At 38.5% G+C, this 22,951-nt stretch overlaps 1 protein-coding gene across 6 annotated transcripts in view; it reads left to right on the plus strand.

Annotated features, from left to right (window-relative positions):
- Erbin (erbb2 interacting protein) overlaps positions 1–22,951 on the plus strand; it is a 102,670-nt gene that overhangs the window by 64,633 nt on the left and 15,086 nt on the right. For all 6 annotated transcript variants that reach the window (XM_029468538.2, XM_029468539.2, XM_021179875.3 and 3 more), the window contains 7 exons: positions 858–957; positions 8,738–8,859; positions 9,508–9,681; positions 10,830–11,006; positions 13,192–13,306; positions 15,006–15,189; positions 20,162–21,692. In XM_029468538.2, the coding sequence (XP_029324398.1) occupies positions 858–957; positions 8,738–8,859; positions 9,508–9,681; positions 10,830–11,006; positions 13,192–13,306; positions 15,006–15,189; positions 20,162–21,692 (2,403 nt within the window). The remainder of the gene's footprint in view (positions 1–857; positions 958–8,737; positions 8,860–9,507; positions 9,682–10,829; positions 11,007–13,191; positions 13,307–15,005; positions 15,190–20,161; positions 21,693–22,951) is intronic.

Consider the following 22,951-nt stretch of genomic DNA (forward strand, 5'->3'; position numbering starts at 1 on the left):
GACCAAGGGCCTCTCCTAGTTTAAGCCTTGTAAATATTTTTTTCCCTTAAAAGTATTTTTGCAAAAGGAAATACTGGAGACAGAAAGTAATATAAGATGGAAAATGTGTTTTATAACTCTATTAGTAAAATTACTGTATAATAAAGAATTCATAGGTCATAGATAGTCTTGGTTTATTGATATCTGTTGCAGTAAATCTCCACCCAAATATTCCCTGGCAATGAAAACAGAACTCAATTAATATGATTACACGCTGTGCGCCTAGATTGGGCAGACCTACAACTACACTACCATCTTCCACATCTATGAGACCCCTTAGAACTTGCAGTTTCTCCAGGCCATGTGCTCTGCTCTGCTTTTCTTCTTCTTCCTCCTCCTCCTCCTCTATGTCCTCTTCCTCTAACATTTTCTCCACCTTCTCTCTCCCCACCTTCCTCTCCACCTTCCCTCTCTCTGCCCAATCATCAGCTCTCCTTTATTTTACAAATTAAGGTGGGAAGCAGGTTTACAGGAAATCACCCAAGTGCTGACTCATTCCTTGTTCACAACCACACACAGGAGAATGGAATTAATATCAAATATAGTTAACCCCTAGGCTATCTACAGCAGATATCTTCTAAAATTTTTTCAGTGATAATTAGGATATATTGAATTTGTCTTTTACTAATATTTAAGTTCCATTTTTAGATTTCTCTGTGGTTTCAAATGAGAGTTCATAGTGCTATTGAATATATACACAAATTTGTTTTTCTAGCTTGCAACTTGACATTTTATAAAATTGGCGGTGGTTAGTTATAAGGATTTTTAGATACGTATTTTTGTAGGTTTAAAAAGAATTAACCTTTTTTTTTTCCTAGTCCAAACCTCTGATACCTCTTCAAAAAGAAACGGATGCAGAGACTCAGAAAACGGTGCTCACTAATTACATGTTCCCTCAGCAGCCAAGGACTGAAGACGGTAGGAGTCGAAGATGCCTTGCTCTCCTTCTCCTTCACTAAGTACCAAGAGAGCTCTTAGCTCCAAAACTTTGCATTATTTTATTGAGGGCTTGGAAAATTGATTAGAAAGTTTTCAGTAATAGTTGGATGATAAGTAACATCTCTGAGTTGAACTTACAAGTGTGTTTCCTTTAAGTTACATTGAAAATGTTATTATTTCTAGCTTTATTTCAAATAGTATTTAAATGTTAGGAATGCTTGTTAACATAGTGTGATTAAAAATTTGTACCAAAGTATAGAATGCCCTTGAAATCTACACACTAGATAAAGATCATCTGTGAATCTATAGTCTTTGACTATATGTTACTGCTAAGTTACTTCCTGAGTTTTGCCCAGCAAGAGAGAGTATATTATTTCATATTGGCCACAAGTGTGTACTTGTGGATTAGTGTGTGAAGATAGAGGACCAAGTTATTTTTAGTATATCTAATCTATATCAGAAATCATTAAATCCCATTATAGATTTTTATGAGACAGGACCTCTAGAAGAGCATCTTGTCCTCTTAACCACTGAACAGTCTCTCCAGCCTCATATACTCATGTTGTTCTGTGTGTGTGCATAACATTGTTAAAATTATACTGGAAATGTCTTGTATGTCTGTATCTATCTATCTTTAAGACAGTGAAAATGGCTATGCTCTGAAGTTACTAGAAATTAACTCAATATATAATGTTGAAGAAAAGTGTAATTCCTTTGTTAGTCTTAGCACATATTCCGTGAGGGGGCTGGAAAAATGGCTCAGTAGTTAAGAGCATTTTCTATTCTTCCAGTGGACCCAGATTCTGTCCTCAGCATCCACTTGGCAGCTTACAGCTGTTGATAACTCCAATTCGAGGAGATGAATCCATCTTCTGGGCAGCCAGTTACTTCCATGCTGTCTATGACTACCTCTAGCCTATTCTTGAGTGCTAGCCACAGAAATATTTTATTATATGGCTCTTTACTAAAATAGTATGTCAGTTTGTGAATAGAACATTAAAATGTTCCCAATTCTAAGAAGGGACACAGTGTCCACACTTTGGTCTTTATTCTTCTTGAGTTTCATGCGTTTAGCAAATTGTATCTTATATCTTGGGTATCCTAAGTTTTGGGCTAATATCCACTTATCAGTGAGTACATATTGTGTGAGTTCCTTTGTGATTGTGTTACCTCACTCAGGATGATGCCCTCCAGGTCCATCCATTTGCCTAGGAATTTCATAAATTCATTCTTTTTAATAGCTGAGTAGTACTCCATTGTGTAAATGTACCACATTTTCTGTATCCATTCCTCTGTTGAGGGGCATCTGGGTTCTTTCCAGCTTCTGGCTATTATAAATAAGGCTGCTATGAACATGGTGGAGCATGTGTCCTTCTTACCGGTTGGGACATCTTCTGGATATATGCCCAGGAGAGGTATTGCGGGATCCTCCGGTAGTACTATGTCCAATTTTCTGAGGAACTGCCAGACTGATTTCCAGAGTGGTTGTATAAGCTTGCAATCCCACCAACAATGGAGGAGTGTTCCTCTTTCTCCACATCCTCGCCAGCATCTGCTGTCACCTGAATTTTTGATCTTAGCCATTCTGACTGGTGTGGGGTGGAATCTCAGGGTTGTTTTGATTTGCATTTCCCTGATGATTAAGGATGTTGAACATTTTTTCAGGTGCTTCTCTGCCATTCGGTATTCCTCAGGTGAGAATTCTTTGTTCAGTTCTGAGCCCCATTTTTTAATGGGGTTATTTGATTTTCTGGAGTCCACCTTCTTGAGTTCTTTATATATATTGGATATTAGTCCCCTATCTGATTTAGGATAGGAAAGATCCTTTCCCAATCTGTTGGTGGTCTTTTTGTCTTATTGACGGTGTCTTTTGCCTTGCAGAATCTTTGCAGTTTCATGAGGTCCCATTTGTCAATTCTCGATCTTACAGCGCAAGCCATTACTGTTCTATTCAAGAATTTTTCCCCTGTGCCCATATCTTCAAGGCTTTTCCCCACTTTCTCCTCTATAAGTTTCAGTGTCTCTGGTTTTATGTGAAGTTCCTTGATCCACTTAGATTTGACCTTAGTACAAGGAGATAGGAATGGATCGATTCGCATTCTTCTACATGATAACAACCAGTTGTGCCAGCACCATTTGTTGAAAATGCTGTCTTTCTTCCACTGGATGGTTTTAGCTCCCTTGTCGAAGATCAAGTGACCATAGGTGTGGGTTCATTTCTGGGTCTTCAATTCTATTCCATTGGTCTACTTGTCTGTCACTATACCAGTACCATGCAGTTTTTATCACAATTGCTCTGTAGTAAAGCTTTAGGTCAGGCATGGTGATTCCACCAGAGGTTCTTTTATCCTTGAGAAGAGTTTTTTGCTATCCTAGGTTTTTTGTTATTCCAGATGAATTTGCAGATTGCTCTTTCTAATTCATTGAAGAATTGAGTTGGAATTTTGATGGGGATTACATTGAATCTGTAGATTGCTTTTGGCAAGATAGCCATTTTTACAATGTTGATCTTGCCAATCCATGAGCATGGGAAATCTTTCCATCTTCTGAGATCTTCTTTAATTTCTTTCTTCAGAGACTTGAAGTTTTTATCATACAGATCTTTCACTTCCTTAGTTAGAGTCACGCCAAGATATTTTATATTATTTGTGACTATTGAGAAGGGTGTTGTTTCCCTAATTTCTTTCTCAGCCTGTTTATTCTTTGTGTAGAGAAAGGCCATTGACTTGTTTGAGTTAATTTTATATCCAGCTACTTCACTGAAGCTGTTTATCAGGTTTAGGAGATCTCTGGTGGAATTTTTAGGGTCACTTATATATACTATCATATCATCTGCAAAAAGGAAGGAGTTACAGAGACAAAGTTTGGAGCTGTGACGAAAGGACGGACCATCTAGAGACTGCCATATCCAGGGATCCACCCCATAATCAGCTTCCAAACGCTGACACCATTGCATACACTAGCAAGATTTTGCTAAAAGGACCCAGATATAGCTGTCTCTTGTGAGACTATGCCGGGGCCTAGCAAACACAGAAGTGGATGCTCACAGTCAGCTATTGGATGGATCACAGGGCTCCCAATGGAGATGCTAGAGAAAGTACCCAAGGAGCTAAAGGGATCTGCAACCCTATAGTTGGAACAACATGATGAACTAACCAGTACCCCGGAGCTCTTGTCTCTAGCTGCATATGTATCAAAAGATGGCCTAGTCGGCCATCACTGGAAAGAGAGGCCCATTGGACACACAAACTTTATATGCCCCAGTACAGGGTAACGCCAGGACCAAAAAAATGGGAATGGGTGGATAGGGAAGTGGGCAGGAGGGTGTGGGGGACTTTTGGGATAGCATTGGAAATGTAATTGAGGAAAATGCATAATAAAAAATATTAAAAATTAGAAAAAAAAAGAACATTAAAATGGCAGGACGTGGTGGCGCATGCCTTTGATCCCAGCACTCGAGAGGCAGAGGCAGAGGCAGGCGGATTTCTGAGTTCGAGGCCAGCCTGGTCTACAAAGTGAGTTCCAGGACAGCCAGGGCTGCACAGAGAAACCCTGTCTCGAAAAAAACAAACAAACAAACAAAAAAAACAAAACAAAACAAAAAAAAAGAACATTAAAATGTTATCTTCTGTGAACTAGGAAATCATTTCATTTCTTACAAATATTTTAAGTACTAACATTCTTTACTACCAAAAGGACAATTATTTGATCATATTATGTATTAATATTATTTATAAGACTCTCCCTAGTTCTTACTGAATCAGCCAGGGTTTTGCATTGTTATGGCTAAAGAATCAGGAGAAACAAAGAAAGAAAGATCTGTCTTAGTTCATAGTTTTCAGAGGACTCATGTCATCTTAATGAGGCAGACAGAAGTAGATCCAGAGAAGCACATGTCAGGCATCACAGGAGCAGAGGTGCTGGCTGGGGACATGAGGCATGCTTTTCCTGCACAGCTCAGCTCTAAACATTTCAGACTCCAAAGTAGTACCGCTTAGGAACCCAGAATTCACATGTGAGCCTCTGGGAAACGGCAATGTTGTCAAGAGGATGACAAAGAGTTTCCTTTGAATGTCAGAGACATAGTTTTCTTTGTTACTTCTAAGAAACCAGTGAATCAGATAGTGAATGATACTGTTCAGTTGTAGTTTTATACCAACTCGAGAGAAACACACTTTGTTTACATTGAGCGTACTCTGGTTTTGCCAACCTATGTGACAGGTGCTAATAGAGCTAAGTAAAACCCCTTCCATTTTATACTCCAAAAGTAGATAATGGTGAGGAAATTTGAAAGACTAGGAATGAGAGTTTCAGTCTAGGTGGAGGGTTTCACTTTGTAGCCCTGGCTGACCTGGAGTCCCTCAAACTCACAGTGAATCAAGTGCATCTGTTTCCTGAGTGCTGGGGTTAAAGCTGTGCTACCACTCCTGTCCTGGTGGAGTTCATTTACCCAGGGACAAGGAAATGGCTAATTATTTTCTAAGACACCTATTTTACAGAGGTGCATGTTACATATGTAGTATAGGCCATATGGAAAACAGGATGGTGGGGGAATATTAGTGTGCAATGCCTCGCTGGGAATTGTTACTACAGTCTCCCTCCATAGTGACATGAAGGTAAAGCAGGGATATGGAAGAAATTTGCTGCTGGTATTGGAGGAAGGGCATTTGAAGGACGTGGTAATGACTACTGTATCGTGAAATGGAAGCTTCATTAAAGAAGGAAGTAAAACCTAGAGTGGCTTTGCAGGTTGAAAAAGAAAGATGGCTAAAACCCTGAGCATTTATCAACAGTCAGGGATGTGGCTTAATATTTAGAAGGAGGATTCAGTGGCAAAGAGGTGGGAAAGTTTTGAGTGTGACCATAGTTATGAATCCCTTAGGTGATATGAACATTAACATTAGAATTAAAGATGTCTAGGAACTGTAAAATTATACAGTCGAGTGGCATCACACATTTGAATCATCCAGGATATGAGCAGGTCTTTAAAGAGAAGCCCTGTAGTTAGATACTAGAGTGTTAAATGAATGTGTCTCAGCATTCAGATTTGTACAGTAACGGTAGAAATCATACAACCTGGTACCCTGAACCTTCAGTGTTACAGAATTTATTCAAAATAATAAGACATGTAATTAACCAGAAACTATTGAGAATGAGGTTAATGATCAGAGTTACTAAACATAACTTTAGGAATCTGAGTATATTCTTGTGTAAAATCCCTTAACTCTTAAGCATTTGGAGGCTGCCTGGTGATTGCAAATGCTAACCAAGAGCTATCAACATGACTCAGTGAGTGAGTAAAAAATGTTTGCCACCAAACAATGGTAATCAGAGTTTGATTCTCAGAATCCACAAACCTAAGTGAGTTACTGCCTGGCTCTAGTTACCTCTTTTTTATCTTCTGGGCCAGGGTTTTCTGTAGGCCTAGGAACTCATTGGGTATGTAAGATGGACTTGAACATCTGACGTCACACCTTGGACTCCACATTCCTGTGATTGCAGGCATAGTGCTCCCTGCCTGGCTTACGGGTTCATTAGTGCTAGCAAGTGAAGTCAGAGAGACACTCTCTCTCTCTCTCTCTCTCTCTCTCTCTCTCTCTCTCTCTCTCTCTTCTCTCTCTCTCTCTCTCTCTCTCTCTCTCTCTCTAGATTGATTGATTGATTTACTGTGAGTACACTGTCACTCTTCTCAGTCACACCAGAAGAGGTCATCAGATCCCATTACATGTCGTTGTGAGCCACCATGTGGTTGCTGGGAATTGAACTCAGAACCTCGGGAAGAGCAGCCAGTGCTCTTAGCTACTGAGCCATTCTCTCCAGCCTCCATCTCTTACCTTTCTAATGATACCACAAAGAAATATCAACAATGAACCATAGTCCACATTTGTTTGAACAAAAATAACTCATTAAGTAAATACTAAGTAACTCAAAAAATAATTTAATCATGAAAACAAATATATTTTTATAGTCCCAACATTCAGAAAAAAATCAAGCAGAGTATTGCACGTTAGAGAGGCATCGTGAGCTATATCATGAGACCCTGTTTTGAAAACTAGTGCATTGTGCTGGAGAGATGGCTAAGCATAATAACCCTCTTTTGGAGGTCCTGAGTTCAATTTCCAGCAACCACATGGTGGCTTAAAACCACATATAATGGCTTCTGATGCCCTTTTCTGGCATGCAGGTGTATATGCAGATAGAGCACTCATAATGTAAAATATATAAACAAACAAATCTTGAAAAACAGAAAAAACTAAAAACCAAAACAAAGAAACAAACCAAACCAACAACTAGTACACAGTGGTCTGGGGTTGCAATTCAGTTGTAGAGTGTCTAACATTCAGGAAACCCCGTATTACGTTCTCAGCACTTAGAAGTGAAAGTAAGAGGATCAGAAATGTAAGGTGATCTTTAGCTTCATAAAGAACTGGATGCCTTGTCTTTAAACAAAACACATAAAAAAAGCCAGTCCTGTTGTTCCTTCTTGTTTTGTGGCATTTTTAGTCTGGACATAGCAATATACAAAGGAAAAGAAAAGCCAAACAAGGGTCTGATATAAATCATATTTGCACACATACTCACATCTTCCATGTTTGTATGTTTTTGGAACTTAAGTGTGTGTGTGTTGCGTGTGACATGTGCATGTATGTGTGTGTGTGAGAGAGAGAGAGAGAGAGAGAGAGAGAGAGAGAGTGTATGTGAGAGAGTATGTGTATGTGTGAGAGTGTGTGTGTGTGTGTGTGTGTGTGTGAGAGAGAGAGAGAGAGAGTGTATGTGAGAGAGTATGTGTATGTGTGAGAGTGTGTGTGTGTGTGTGTGTGTGTGTGTGAGAGAGAGAGAGAGAGAGAGAGTGTATGTGAGAGAGTATGTGTATGTGTGAGAGAGTGTGTGTGTGTGTGTGTGAGAGAGAGAGAGAGATACATGTAAAAACATTTTCCCTCACTTTTCCACTCTGTCAGTTTTTCATATTTTGTATTATATAACTTTCATAGAGTGGTAAAGAGTAGTTGAATGAATTAGTTTAAGCCATTCCAGAAAACCTGTAGAAGGCTTTGGAGTTTAACATCATACATCTGATTGGATAAAGAAGGACTGAGTTTCCATTAAATATAAAGTTTCCTTACAGTTTTATGTGGAATATGTATTTTGTGTACTTAGTGTAATCTATAGTATGTATAATCGACACCAAAGTAATTCATTTTATTTTATAACAAAATAGCTCATTATACCATTGAACCCTTTTGTCCCTCCATTATGTTGAGCTATTAATGCTAAACAGAATTCTAAAATAGAATAAATTAATGATAACTCGAATTCTAAAATTGGAAGATCTGGAAGCTAGCCTTATTGTCCTAAATTTTTAGGGTCCTACTCAAAACCTATGTATTTGCAGTGTTAAATTTACAACTTCATGAATCCTTCTAAGAAAAAAACCAAATCAGCTTCTAAGAAATAAAAGTTACACTGGTCATGATGAACAAATCTTAAAGCTAAAATACACTTGTTTTCATTTGTTTCTGGGTTTTGTTTTTTTCTAAGACAGAGTTTCTCTGTGTAACCCTGGCTGTCCTGGAACTTGCTGTGTAGACCAGGCTGGCCTCAAACTCACAGAGATCAACCTGCCTCTGCCTTCTGAGTGCTGGAATTAAAGTCATGCATTATCACCTCCCCTTAGAATTAATTTTATAATGAAGATGATGAGTAATAGTTTTCTGTGATTATTGTAAAATATAGTAGCTTTTCTTTTACTTTCCTCTAGTTATGTTCATATCAGATAATGAAAGTTTTAATCCTGCATTGTGGGAAGAACAGAGAAAACAGCGGGCTCAAGTGGCGTTTGAATGTGATGAAGACAAAGATGAAAGAGAGGCACCCCCCAGGGTGAGTCTGTTAGCTTTTCTTTCAGGTGTGCTGACTAAACGTGGTACTGTATACCTGTATTATACTACCTGCGCTTACAGAGAAGTATTGGCTCCATTGCTTACCCGAAAAGCACTTACTAATCCAGATTATTTCACTACAAAAAAATTGAGATCAATATAAATCTGCCATTACAAGGTATATTTCAGGGAGAGATAGCGCTCACCTTGGAGCTCTTGTCTGTCATGTAAAGGCCCAGAGTTTGATCTCTAGCACTGAAAGGAGAAAGAGAGAGAGAGAGAGAGAGAGAGAGAAAGGAAGGAAGGAAGGAAGGAAGGAAGGAAGGAAGGAAGGAAGGAAGGAAGGAAGGAAGGAAGGCAGGCAGGCAGGCAGGCAGGCAGGCAAGGAAGGAAAGCAAAGCAAAGCAAAGCAAGCAAAGCAAAAGAAACAAAACAGCCTAATTTGAAGTGAGTGAGTGTGTGTGTGTGTGTGTGTGTGTGTGTGTGTGTGTGTGAGAGAGAGAGAGAGAGAGAGAGAGAGAGAGAGAGAAAGAGAAACAGAATTTTTTTTAAAACCCATCATCTGTCTTCACAGTTCAGATGGATTATACGTTAAGTGCTGAAATTGATGTTAGAATACTAATATTTCATGTTTTTCTTATTTCTCTAGGAGGGAAACTTAAAGAGATATCCAACACCATACCCAGATGAGCTTAAGAATATGGTCAAGACTGTTCAAACCATTGTCCATAGATTAAAAGACGAAGAGACTAATGAAGAGCCTGGGAGAGAGTTGAAGCAGCATGGAGATCAGCCAGTTGTAAATAAGGATAAGGGTGTGAAGGTTAGAAAACTCAGTTCCAACTAATGATCTAAAGTGTTTGCAGTTTCCTGACTTTTTGTGACATAATTGATATGATCTTAATTATATACTACTTAATTTGTAGTTTTGTTTTCAGATGCCTAAATTGTGAACTTTCTGAATTCCCCATTGCTCATCTTTTATCAGGATAATGTCAAGATCGCTGCTAACAAAAATCATTGCCTGCTGAGCATTTGAGAGGCAGAGGCAGGTAGATCTTTGAATTTGAGGCCTGATCTACAGAGCATGTTCTCAAAAAACCAAACCAAACCAAACCAAAAATACTCCCAAGGCTTTGAACTATAATATTTTCTAGGTGATGGCACATGCCTTTAATCCTAGCACTCAGGAGGCAGAGGCTGTCAAGGCCAGCCTGGTCACTCTGACAGCCAGAACTATACAGAGAAACCTTGTCTTTAAAAAAATGGGGGGGGGGGGTCGCATGGTTTAGCGGTTAGGAGCACTGACTGCTCTTCCAAAGGTCCTGAGTTCAAATCCCAGCAACCACATGGTGGCTCACAACCACCTGTAATGAGATCTGACACTCCCTCTTCTGGAGTGTTTCAAGACAGCTACAGTGTACTTATGTATAATAAATAAATTTAAAGAAAAAAAGCAAAACTGAACTAATAGATGATTATCAGAGAGTTATTCTGCAAATATTCTTCCCCACTTAATGATATGGATCTATTTTATTTCAACTTTTAATTAATTGATATTATAGACATTTGATACTTCCTTGGAATGTTTCAGAAGCATTCACAAATTTCTTAAGCTATGCATTTCTTTAGTGAACTTTTCTTAGTGCTACCTACCCCCAAACAAAAGTTCTGTCCTGCCATTAGAATCACTGTACATTCCACACCAGGCAGAAATGGTTCATGATCCTTCCTTTGTCATTGCGAACTAATTGACTCTCTCGACACCAGCCTTCCAGTCTTCTCATAGAAAAGCAACTTTTGCTAAATGATGTAATCGTGTCCCTCTCTCCACCTGTGAGTCTAATTTACATGTTCATGGTTTCTGCAATATTTATTGAGAACTGGAAGTCGATATATTGCTTAATTTTATGTAATATTTAATAAAAGAATAGACATAAAACTTAAATGAGCTCTTTATCTTTTATGTAGACTTCAGAAAGTACTACAACAAAAAGCAAACTTGATGAAAGAGAAAAGTATATGAATTCTGTACAGAAAATGAGTGAGCCTGAAGCTGAGACCAATGGTGGAAATTTACCAGTAACTGCAAATATGAAGTTGTCTGGAAACCTGAAGCATATTGTTAACCATGATGATGTTTTTGAGGTATAACTTCATTCTGACATAATCATGAGAGTTTTCTATGTAGAATTGCATTGCTGTAAGCAACAGAAGCCTGATAGTATGACTGCAGAAAATACTAACATGTATTTATATTGAGGTGTCCTTGAGGAATTTCAGACTGCCAAAATATCACTCATCACTTGAAATTTAATTTTTTTAACTCTTTGTAAGTAAATGACTAGTAGATAAATTAGATAATGATGTGTCATGTAAAGTGAATAATCACAGTTGCTTTTATGTCTTTATTTTTTGCAGTAATGGAAATCAAGTTCAGTTAATTGCACATAAGAGAGGCTCATGATCTGTCTTTTGCATCCTCAGTCCTTGGTTTTATTTCTGTAACATCAAAATGAAAATTGAAGATGTAGATCAGTGGTAGAGTAGTGTCCCAGCTGGCATAGACCCTGGATTCTGTCCTCAGCACTGTGAAAAAGGGGGGTGGGACAAGAGAAAGTATCTATTATGGGTATACCCAATCATTTAACTTATATAAGCATTCATCATTGAATGTTACCCTTGCTCAGTGTTTAAGAACCTAAATATAATCTCTACTATTAAAAGTTGTAGGTTTTGTTTTGTTTGTTTGTTTGTTTGTTTGTTTGTTTGTTTTAAGGCAAGAGGGCTTTTTAAAAAGAAATAACTCAAACTTCTACAGTGTGCTGATTGAAAGCATATAATTTAGTGGCCTAAACAATTTACAAAGTTGTAAAACCATCACCACAGTTACTTGCAGAATATTTTTATAGCCACAGAAAGAAAAAGAAGTGTCATCCTTTTTGTCCCTTTAAGGCTTTGCACCCCCTCAGCTCTAAGCAACTAGTAAGTACTTTGCCTGTATAGATTTGCCTATTACTGTTCAGTAAGTGGTCTTTTATCATTTCCTTCCCTTGGCATACTCTCTTGAAGTTCATACTGTGGTAACTCTCAGAACTGCATCTTATTTCTATGGTGTTTGAATAGTATTCTATTGAATGTATGTCTCAGGTATAAGTGAGACTGTTAAACATAGAACTCTCAGTTTTCTGAGACTAAATCTCTATAGCCCAGATAGTCTCACTGTGCGGCCCAAGCTGGTGTAACTGGTCATATTCCTCCTGTCTTAGCCTCTTGCATGCTAGGTGTATAGCTGTGAGCTATTGTGCCTAGCTGTACTCCACAGTGGCTCTGGTTCTCTCTTAACTCCAGTTCCAGAGGCTCAACACCCTCTTTTAACCTCCATAGTTATCACACTCACACACACACAGTCATGCATTCAAGCAAAACATTCATACACAAGAAATAAAAATAAATCTATAATGATATGAATAGATTGAAAACTATTTCATTAAAATAGTATCTTTGTACACCAAGAAATGGAGCTACCATGTGGGTGCTGGGAAATAAACCTTTGTCCTCTGCAAGACAGCAAGTGCTCTTAATTGCTGAGTGATCTCTCCACTGTCCATATCTTTACTGTGGCACTTACAAACACATAAAAGTCCTTAGTGCTGTTTGTTTCTTTTTCAGAGGAACAAGTTTTGTAAAGCATTTGCTTTAGTTTCATCTTAGTATGTAGGAATGATTTAACTGGCAAGAGAGCTCATTTCCTGCATGACATATGATATTAAAATTTCTATTAATAGTTGATGACTAACAAGTCATTTTCTTTTCTGACACTACTCAGTAGTAGGTAATCTGCAACAACTGTGGCATATTACAGGAAATAAACATGGAAAATAACAATTCTGTTTTAAAAATAGGTGAAATGTTTATAGTTCACATTAATAGTAGTCCATTGTAGAAGCCAAATATAGTTATGAAACTACTCAACACTTAGGCAAAGGCTCTGTTGAGGGACTCTATAAGTTGAATTTTTGAAAAACAGGATTGTGCTGTGGTCATTTTTGTTTGCCAGTAACTTCACACTCTGGCACCTGACAACTACTGATACAGTGATAAGGCTTAGAGCCAGAAATGATCCATGAGAAGTTTTAATCTGTGGTTACAGTACTACTGTAGGTTTATTGCTGCACTTGAAAAAGTTGAGTCAACCATTACTATTAACAGGCACTTTTATCCATGGTCTGAGCAGTTGCTTTTTTTCCCTGTGATGTTTTTATGATATATTCACTCATTTAAAGAGTCCAAAGTTTAATTCTTGTATTTATCCCTTTTTTCTTTAAACTAGGAATCTGAAGAACTTTCTTCTGATGAAGAAATGAAAATGGCAGAGATGCGACCTCCATTAATTGAATCCTCGATTAATCAGCCCAAAGTTGTAGCACTTAGTAATAATAAAAAGGGTTAGTAATAATAAAAAAGGTTAGATGTTAAGAGGGGGAGGCATTAAGACTAGAAATCACCTAAGTGAGATGTATTAACTTTGTGGAAATACGTTTCATTGAATGTCACATTATTGAAACATTCTGAAAACAAAATTTATAGCTACCTTTCTAAAATGTTCTCCTTATTTCCCATTTTTAAAGAAAGAGATTGGTAGGTCCTCTCCACTCCCATGCAGAGTTTGTTTGTAAGGGCATGAACATTAAAGGGATATAATTCTAGATTCTAATTCCATTTCTATTTAGTATCTCCTAGATACATTTCCCTTGTGTGCTTAATTTTATCCATTTATATAGAGAGACAAATTTGAATTGTAGTGAGGCCAATGAAGGGTTTTGCATATAATACATTGCATAGTGCCTGATAAATACGATTTATATATACATTATTTTATTCCTATCTATTCCAGAATGATAAATATTAAGTGCTTTCCCCCAACTCTCGCCAGCTAATTGTCATGTAACAAAGCATTAGACCCTTAGACATAGAGTAAGTTGTAAAGAACACCTGTGTCATCACCCAACTCTTGCAACTTGTGTCTGCTCAGCTTGGTTACCTCTGCCAAATGCTTAGCCAGACGGTTGCTTTCATAGAGCTAATGATACTACCAAGGTGGCACTTGGCTAGCTTGGGTTTATAAGGATACTTAAAAACGATTGAGTACTTTATTTAACTGTTGCTTAGGTACTAGGCAGTTGTTACTTAGCTGTTTAACAGTTGGTTGTCGTAATAGCCCCATAAAAAGTACTTCAAAGGCTGTCTAACAGTATTTTTTACACATTAAGGAACTAAGACTCAAGTACCTTGAGGTTGGAGTTCCTAAACCATTTGAGCCCTATTTCTAAAAACAATAAACTATCTTTAATCGATATGTGGGTATGTCTGAGTACATTAGATCCTTGAGTTGGCTAGAATTGACTTCTTTATAAAGAGCTTTTTTACAACTATTTTCAAATTCCTTTTAAAGTTGTGCTTTAGTGGATATGAACAGTTTCCTTTTCATTGTTCTAAACAACCACCTCACATATAGAGAGATTACCACTTTATAAGCAGGTCTTTGAGGTGGAGAGATACAGAGGACCCACACTTGGTTCCCAGCACCCACATTGGGCAGCTCACTCTGACTTCAGCTGCAGGGGATATGATACCTTTGACTTCTGAGCACCTTCAATCAAATGCACATACACAGAGACATACGTGTAAAAGTAAATCTTTACATTTGAAATAAAGGAACCGACCCTTGAAATTTTGATTTTGTTTATATATTGATTACATTGCTCAATTTTATTATCAAGATAGGCTGAAAAATGTTTCACATTCATATGAAATAATTTATTGACCAGATGAACTATAGGAGATTGTAAATATATATTTTTATTATGAGTTCTTAAAATCAAAAGGACGTTCATTCACCAAAATGAGTTGGTAGCCTTTGAAAATTGTGCAGAAAGCTAAGTCAAATTTTGGGTACCCTACATTACATTAAAAATGCGATTACAACTTTTGAATTTTTGTATATTTTAGGATTTAATTTTCAGAGGTACCACTGATTATCTTACCTACTTAATTTATCACCTCAGACATACAATCAGTGCAAAAGCTTTCCGTAAATTCTTAGTGAATTTATCATTGCACTTCAATACTTTCTTCTTTTTTCAGATGACGCAAAGGATGCAGATTCTTTATCAGATGAAGTCACACACAACAGTAATCAGAATAACAGCAACTGTTCTTCTCCGTCTCGAATGTCTGATTCAGTGTCTCTTAATACTGACAGCAGTCAAGACACTTCACTCTGTTCTCCAGTGAAACAGACTCCTATGGATGGTAACTCCAAAGTCAGGTCTGTGTACATTTGAACAAATGCATTTACTTATACAATAAATAGAAATAATAATACAAACAATAAATATAGGGCTAAAGATAAATGGTTTCACAGACATATAAGTGGCTCACGCAGTAAATTTCTTTACTCCATTTTTAAGGTAATTGAGTAGTGATTGTTAGTGTTTCTGCTTAGTTGGGAAAATGTCCTGGAAATCAGAAGCCCATGAACCACACAGCTCAGAGGTGTGATGTGGGAGCCCAGGATCCCTGAAGCTCTGAGGGGAAGTCTCCTCAGCAGAGGTGTTGCAGCTCCCCAGGAGGGCATCCCGGGATCCTCAGCAGCCTCAGCTCTGCTCCATTTCTTCCCTTCTTCCCTCCTTTTCTCCATTGCTCCCAGGCTTCTTCTGATGAGTCACACCAGGCAGTAAATCCCATAAGAGATTCACTGGGAGGGTCCAGGGTGTGGGTGGAGGAATGAATCCAGACAGCATTGGCTGCCTCAGTTCCCAGGAGTGCACAGCAAGGAATTGAACAAAGGGCGGGGCTTATATAGGGGGCGGAGCTTTTCAGGGCTGATTTCCAGAGTGAGGATTTTAAGCCCTGACTTGGAGAGCTCACGGATTAGTGAAGTTTTGTGGGTCAGGGATTGATGGGTCTTCCTGCTCGGGGACTGGTGGGGTTTTGTGGGAAGCTCAGGAATTGGTGGGTTCAGGGATTGGTGGCTTTTCCCCACACCTTTCCCTAAATCAGTCAAGGGGTTGGGATGGAAAGACTGCAGTTGGCTTTGGCTAAGGTGCCTTGGTTGAGCTGCTTGGGGAGGCTGGAGAGGAGGTGGCCAGCTCCTGTGATGGTGCCTCAGCTGGCAGCAAGCTGAGGAGGTGTCACTGTTTTCACAAATGTCGCTCGCTCGCCATTTTGACTGTTCCTGTGGCAGTACTTTACAGTGAAGGTAGCCACAGGCTAGGAAGGGAGCCATAGCTTTGACAGAGCTTGTAGTAATGTGGCTCAGGGTCTACAGTGATTATAAAGTTGCTTTAAATCCATATTTTTTTTTTGGTTGAGAAAGAAACAACAAAATACAATAAATTCTTAATCTATAGGTAAAATGAAAGAAAATACAAATATTTCTAGGTGTCAAAACATATAAACAGCTGATTTGAGGAAGTTCAGATTAAAATAGTTATTTTTATCCTTAGAAACCATGTTAAACCGGGCATGGTGGCGCACGCCTTTAATCCCAGCACTCGGGAGGCAGAGGCAGGCGGATTTCTGAGTTCGAGGTCAGCCTGGTCTACAAAGTGAGTTCCAGGACAGCCAGGGCTAAAGAGAAACCCTGTCTCAGAAAAAAAAAAAAAAAAAAAAAAAAAGAAACCATGTTAATTACTTCTCATTACAGTGATAATACACCCTGGCCAAAAACAACATATGGAAGAAATAGGGCTCTTTTGGCTTATGATTCTAGAGGTACAGTGCATAATGGTAAAGGAGGCCTAGCGACAGGAAGCTGAGAGACCACACCTCTATAGCTTTGCTTTATCCTTTTTTATTTATTTATTTTTTATTTTTTCTTTCAGCTGCTTTGTGTGGATTCTTCTCCTAAATGTCTCTTAACAATATCATCTCTGACTTGGCTCAGCTTCTCCTGTCTTAACGGTCTTCTCTAGCCCTACTCTCTGACCCTGCTCTTCTGTCACCTGGAACCTACTAAATCCAAAGACTGACTCTCTTAGCCTCTGCTGGGTTTTTTATATCCTTTCCTATTCCCAGAATTCCAAGAGGCAGCCGATACTGAAGGGCATAGGGTCCTTTAAAGGGCCAGGCACATGAAGTAAATTATGCTACACACCCCCAATCACGTGCAGAAAGCAAGGAAGACAAACTGGAAGTGGGGTGAGACTATAAATTTGCAAGCCCCTTCCTCGTGTAATGCTCTGTTCCCTGTCCTCATTGGCTCATGGCCATGTCATAATGTAAAATGCTCTTGGGTTAGAAGTACTCATGATCTTTAACAGTCTTAAACTATTCAAAAGTCAGAAGTCTCTTCTCAAACTCAATACAGTCTCAACTGACTTCCCAGCCCATAAGATGTTTTAAAAATGTATGCTTTCAGGATATTATGGTGTGGCATATACATTACCATTCCAAAAGGGAAGAATGAGGACATAGTGAGAAAATACTGAACCAAAACCCATCAGAGCAAACTCCAAATCCTATAGCTCCATGTCCAGTGCCAAATGCTGAGGTGGTTCTGTCCATTTAGCTTTGAGGCCTGTGCATACATCTCTCAGTCTGTCTGGTTCCACTCTGTAATCAGTTCTTAGCAGATATCTCATGGCTCTGGTATCTAACAGTTTAGGTTTTCTGCTGCAACCCAGGCTTTGCTTTTAAGGTTTCGCGTACTTTACTTTCATAGCATCTCAGCTTTGCCAGACATTGCCTGCCCTCAGGGGCTCTCTAAAACCATATAGGAGGTTCCATGGCCACAGTCACGGCCAAATTCTTTGCCAACATATCAACGAATGGCATGTACAATAGTTGCTAAGACCGTTTTTTTCTTCCCTCAGAAACTTCTTGATCAGGACCTCTCCTAGCCTCTTTACTCGCAGTGCTGCTGTCTTCCAGTTTCCTACTGGAGTGGCCTGGAAGCTCTGCTTAACATTTTCAGTATAGCCTTCAAAGGTTCTCCAAAAGTGAACCTGGTCAGCAATGACCCCACTCTCTGGTGCCAGTTTCTGTCTTACCTTCTTTTTGTTGCTGTGATAATATACCGTAAACAAATGTGACTTTTAGGGAAAGTTTATTTTGGCTTATGGTTGCAAAGGGTGAGTTTTTATGGTGGGAGAGTCGTGGCTCTAGGCAGTTGAAAGATCACATCTCCAACTACAGCTAGAAAGTAGCGAACAAATTGGAAATGAGGCAAGGCTATAAACTTTTAAAGCTGGCCTCTAGGAATATTCTTTCTGCAGCAAGATCCCCATGCTCAAAAAGTTCCCCAAGATAGCACTGTTGACTAGAGACCAAGTGTTCCCATACATGAGCCTCTGTGGGACATTTCTCATTCAGAGCACTCTAGAAATGCTGGGTCATTCACAGGAGATGCATTAAAGGGTTCATTCACATGCTCTTATTTGGTGCTATATATCTGGCCTTAATTTTGTAGGAAAAAATCTTTTGAGAGAAAACTATGCAAACTTAAACCTTTTACTCTGGGTTTAGTAGAAGTTTAAAGTAGTTTTATTACTAACCTTCAAAGATACTTGGTCACCAGAATAAGGTCAAAACAAGGCCATGCCGTGCGTGCCGTCTGTCGACTAGGAGTCTGAGGGAAGGTTTAGGCTGCCTCTGAACCACATACTGGTTTTACAGATATTTTAAACCCTAACTAGAGTAAATTGATCTTAAGTTGCAGACTTATTTAAGTAAAAGCTGTTACTTGTCTTACTATAAAAAGAATACTAATTTTCTGTCTGAATATGAATTCAGATATTACACTGTACGTTCTCTTAATTTTATGCTATAGACTTGGTACAGTGCTGATTTTATAATTACATGTTAAAGAAAATGCTTATTAATTTGTTGAATTACAAAACTTTCTTAATATTATTGTTGAAAACCAATATGGTACAAATCATTCTTTCGTATAACAAAGTCAAGGTGTTAAGCAAGGAGTATAGCAGAAGCTTTTATGTGTTGTTTTAATAATGAACTATAACTTTTGTATAGTTGCAAGATCTAGATACGCTTATTTTGTACCACCAAATAGAAATAAAATAGTTTCTGTAGTTTTTTTTTTCTTTTTTTTTTTTTTTTTTTTGATTTTTAATATTTTTTTTTTTTTTTTTTTTTTTTTTTAGGTTTTTCGAGACAGGGTTTCTCTGTATAGCCCTGGCTGTCCTGGCACTCACTTTGTAGACCAGGCTGGCCTCGAACTCAGAAATCCGCCTGCCTCTGCCTCCCGAGTGCTGGGATTAAAGGCGTGCGCCACCATGCCCGGCGATTTTTAATATTTTTATTACATATTTTCCTCAATTACATTTCCAATGCTATCCCAAAAGTCCCCCATAGCGCCCCCCACTTCCCTACCCACCCATTCCCATTCTTTTGGCCCTGGCATTCCCCTATATTGGGGCATATAAAGTTTGCAAGTCCAATGGGCCTCTCTTTCCATTGATGGCCGACTAGGCCATCTTTCAATATATATGCAGCTAGAGACAAGAGCTCCGGGGTTCTGGTTAGTACATCATGTTGTTCCAACAAAGGGGTTGCAGATCCCTTTAGCTCCTTGGGTACTTTCTCTAGCTTGTTTCTGTAGTTTTATAATGACAAATTTATAAAAATTTGCCAGATTGTGCCAGAGAGTCATGTTCAGGCATAGTTTCTCTTCTGATCCTTTGTAAACTTAGGTGTTTATGCAGTTTTGTTTTAGTTTAACTTAATTATATACATATTTGTGAGTAACAAGCACTTGTTAAGAGTAGTAGCTTGTGGTTAGTACAGCTAATGTAAAGCTTCAGAACTACTTGTAACTGGCCCTGTGCCATTGACTTCCTCACTGAAGTTACTGTCTGACGCTCGGTGGATTTTCCCACCTTGAAGCATTGAAGGTACATCATTCTACGCATAGTGTTCTTAGCATAGGCCTAGTAACCTGTTCTGTAGCAAACTGTATTGCGTATGTTGATGTTAAATTAGTCTTGGTGTTATAGATGACTTTTAGCTGTTTTACTTGTTTCTCTAACAATAAAAATCTCTGCTTGACAAAAGCTTTTGATTAACTTTAACTGATATTTAATACAAAATGTGTGCATATCAATGGGGTATTGTATTGATACTTGGATATGGTAATAAAGGTCTTGTTCCGGAGCTCCCGCAATTCTTTTACCTGTGTTAGCTATGTAACCAATAGTTACTAAAAACTTGCTGAGTTTTGCTTTTTGTTTTGTTTTGTTTTGTTTTTTACTTTCTCATAAAATTCTCTTTTATTTTAGACAAGAAGATGAAAATTTTAACAGCCTTTTACAAAATGGAGTTAATTTAAACAATTCGCCAGAGGAAAAATTCAAAATTAATGATAAAAAGGATTTTAAGTTACCTGAGTATGATTTGAATATTGAAGAACAGTTAGTTCTGATTGAAAAAGATGTTGATTCAAAAGCCACATCTGATGACTCTCGCCAATTAGACCATATCAACATGAATATTCATAAACTTGTGACCAATAATATTTTTCAACCAGAAATAATAGAAAGATCAAAGATGCAGGATATAGTACTTGGAACAGGCTTTTTAAGTATTCATCCTAAAAATGAGGCTGAGCACATAGAAAATGGAAATAAGTTTCCGAATTTGGAGTCCATAAATAAGGTAAATGGTCTTTCTGAGGACACTCCACAGTCTCCTGGCAGGGTTGAAGCACAGAATACCAGTTCTTCTGCTGACGTGGGTATTTCTAAAAGCACGGAAGATCTATCTCCTCAGAGAAGTGGTCCAACTGGATCTGTTGTGAAATCTCATAGTATAACTAACATGGAGACTGGAGGCTTAAAAATCTATGACATTCTTGGTGATGATGGCCCTCAGGCGCCAAGTGCAGCAGTTAAAATCGCACCTGCTGTGGATGGGAAGAGCATAGTCAGAAGCAAGTCTGCCACGCTGCTGTGTGATCAGCCCCTGCAGGTGTTCACTGCTGCCTCCTCATCTTCTGAGTTACTCTCAGGCACAAAGGCAATTTTCCAGTTTGATTCCAATCATAACCCTGAAGAGCCAGCTATAATAAGAGCCCCCACAGTACCTGGCCCACAGTCTACACCTCACCTGTATGGTCCTCCACAATATAATGTCCAGTACAGTGGCAGTGCTACACTGAAAGACACTCTGTGGCACCCTAAACAGAATCCACAAATAGATCCTGTCAGTTTTCCACCTCAGCGCCTTCCAAGATCTGAGAGTGCAGAAAATCACAGTTATGCAAAGCATTCTGCCAACATGAATTTCTCTAACCATAACAATGTTAGAGCCAATACTGGATACCACTTACAACAGAGACTTGCCCCAGCCAGGCATGGAGAAATGTGGGCTATCTCCCCGAATGACCGACTCGTGCCAGCAGTAACCCGGACTACTATTCAGAGACAGAGTAGCGTGTCTTCAACAGCTTCTGTAAACCTTGGTGAGCCCACCAGGCGGACTGAAGGAGATTATTTATCATACAGAGAGTTACATTCAATGGGAAGAACTCCAGTCGTGGCAGGATCACAGAGACCTCTTTCTGCACGAGCATACAGCATTGATGGCCCAAATACATCAAGGCCTCAGAGTGCCCGTCCCTCTATTAATGAAATACCAGAGAGAACTATGTCAGTTAGTGATTTCAATTACTCACGGACTAGTCCTTCAAAAAGACCAAATACAAGGGTCGGGTCTGAACATTCTCTATTAGATCCTCCAGGAAAAAGCAAAGTTCCTCATGACTGGCGGGAACAAGTACTACGACACATTGAGGCCAAAAAGTTAGAAAAGGTAATTGAACGTGAGTTTTTCATTCTCTTTATTAATTTTTTCCTTAGAAATGGTTCATCCTTTGTTTTTATTTAGTAAAATAAGACACTCTGAGTTATTATCTACTTATAGTCTGTTTTCCCCTGTTGTTGGGAACATAGTTCTATATTTAACTGAAGCCGGGTCAGGTGAGCTGGTATGTAAGCTGCTTTAGAACTCTCAAAGTCTTCCATGGACATGCTTGTATGTCTCTCGTAACTAGTACACACATACTAGTCACAGTATGTATACCGTCTATGTTCATTGCTTTCTGCTCACTACCATTGATTATGTAAATATTGTAAGAAATAGCAGTTTAGTGTATAATTACTAAAATAACAGAAAATGTATTTTCAAGTGTAAATATTTCATCAAAACAACTTTTTTCTCTCCAGTTTGTATTAAATGAACTAACATCATCACTGACACAGATGACTCTGGCATGGCATTGTTCTTGACATTGCTAGATTGCATTTCTGGTGTACTTGAACAAGTCAGTTGAGTGTTTTGTGGCTGTACTACAAATGGGACATGTTGGTAAAATAACTAATGCTTGTGTTCTTTATAACATTATTGGTAAATTGTGTCTTTTGAAAGTAATTAACAAACAAAATCCTGTAAAGTTGATGTTACTACATTGCCACGTGGCCCAAATGTATAAAAAACACTCTTTCAGCCAGGCATGGCACCATGACACCTGTAACTGCAGCACGTGGGAGGCTGCAGGAGCACTACCAGTTTGAAGCCAGCCTGTGCTACACAGTGAGACCTTGTTGCCCTGCCCACCCCCTCCCAAATACTTTTTTATTAAGACTCAACACATATATATATGCATATATATGGCTTTTGTTTTAAAATTATAATTTCTTTACTTATTAATTATATGATAAAATTTAAATGCAGCTGAACATATCTAGTCTATTATTTTTAAATTCCTTAAATATTTTTGCGAAAAAATGCATAAAATGTGATTATTACCTTCTATCCAGTAACTGACATTGTTACATTTTAGCTAATATCTGTGAGCTGTAGCTACTTCATCTTTTCTCTTTGCTGTAACCCTATAGCACACTGTTGAGGCTATGTTCATTTTGTTGGGAATTTTAAATTTTCTTAAGCTGAGAGTAGGAGCATGGCTCTAATTTACAATAAACATGTATTGCACATGTAGAAATGGGTTTTAGAAGGAAAAAGGTATTGTCAAAGGGGCTGTTTCGGAGACATGAGTAAGAATGAATGAA

The sequence above is a fragment of the Mus caroli genome, unplaced genomic scaffold (assembly GCF_978045245.1).
Source record: "Mus caroli unplaced genomic scaffold, Mus_caroli_1 scaffold_15, whole genome shotgun sequence".
Lineage (NCBI taxonomy): Eukaryota > Metazoa > Chordata > Mammalia > Rodentia > Muridae > Mus > Mus caroli.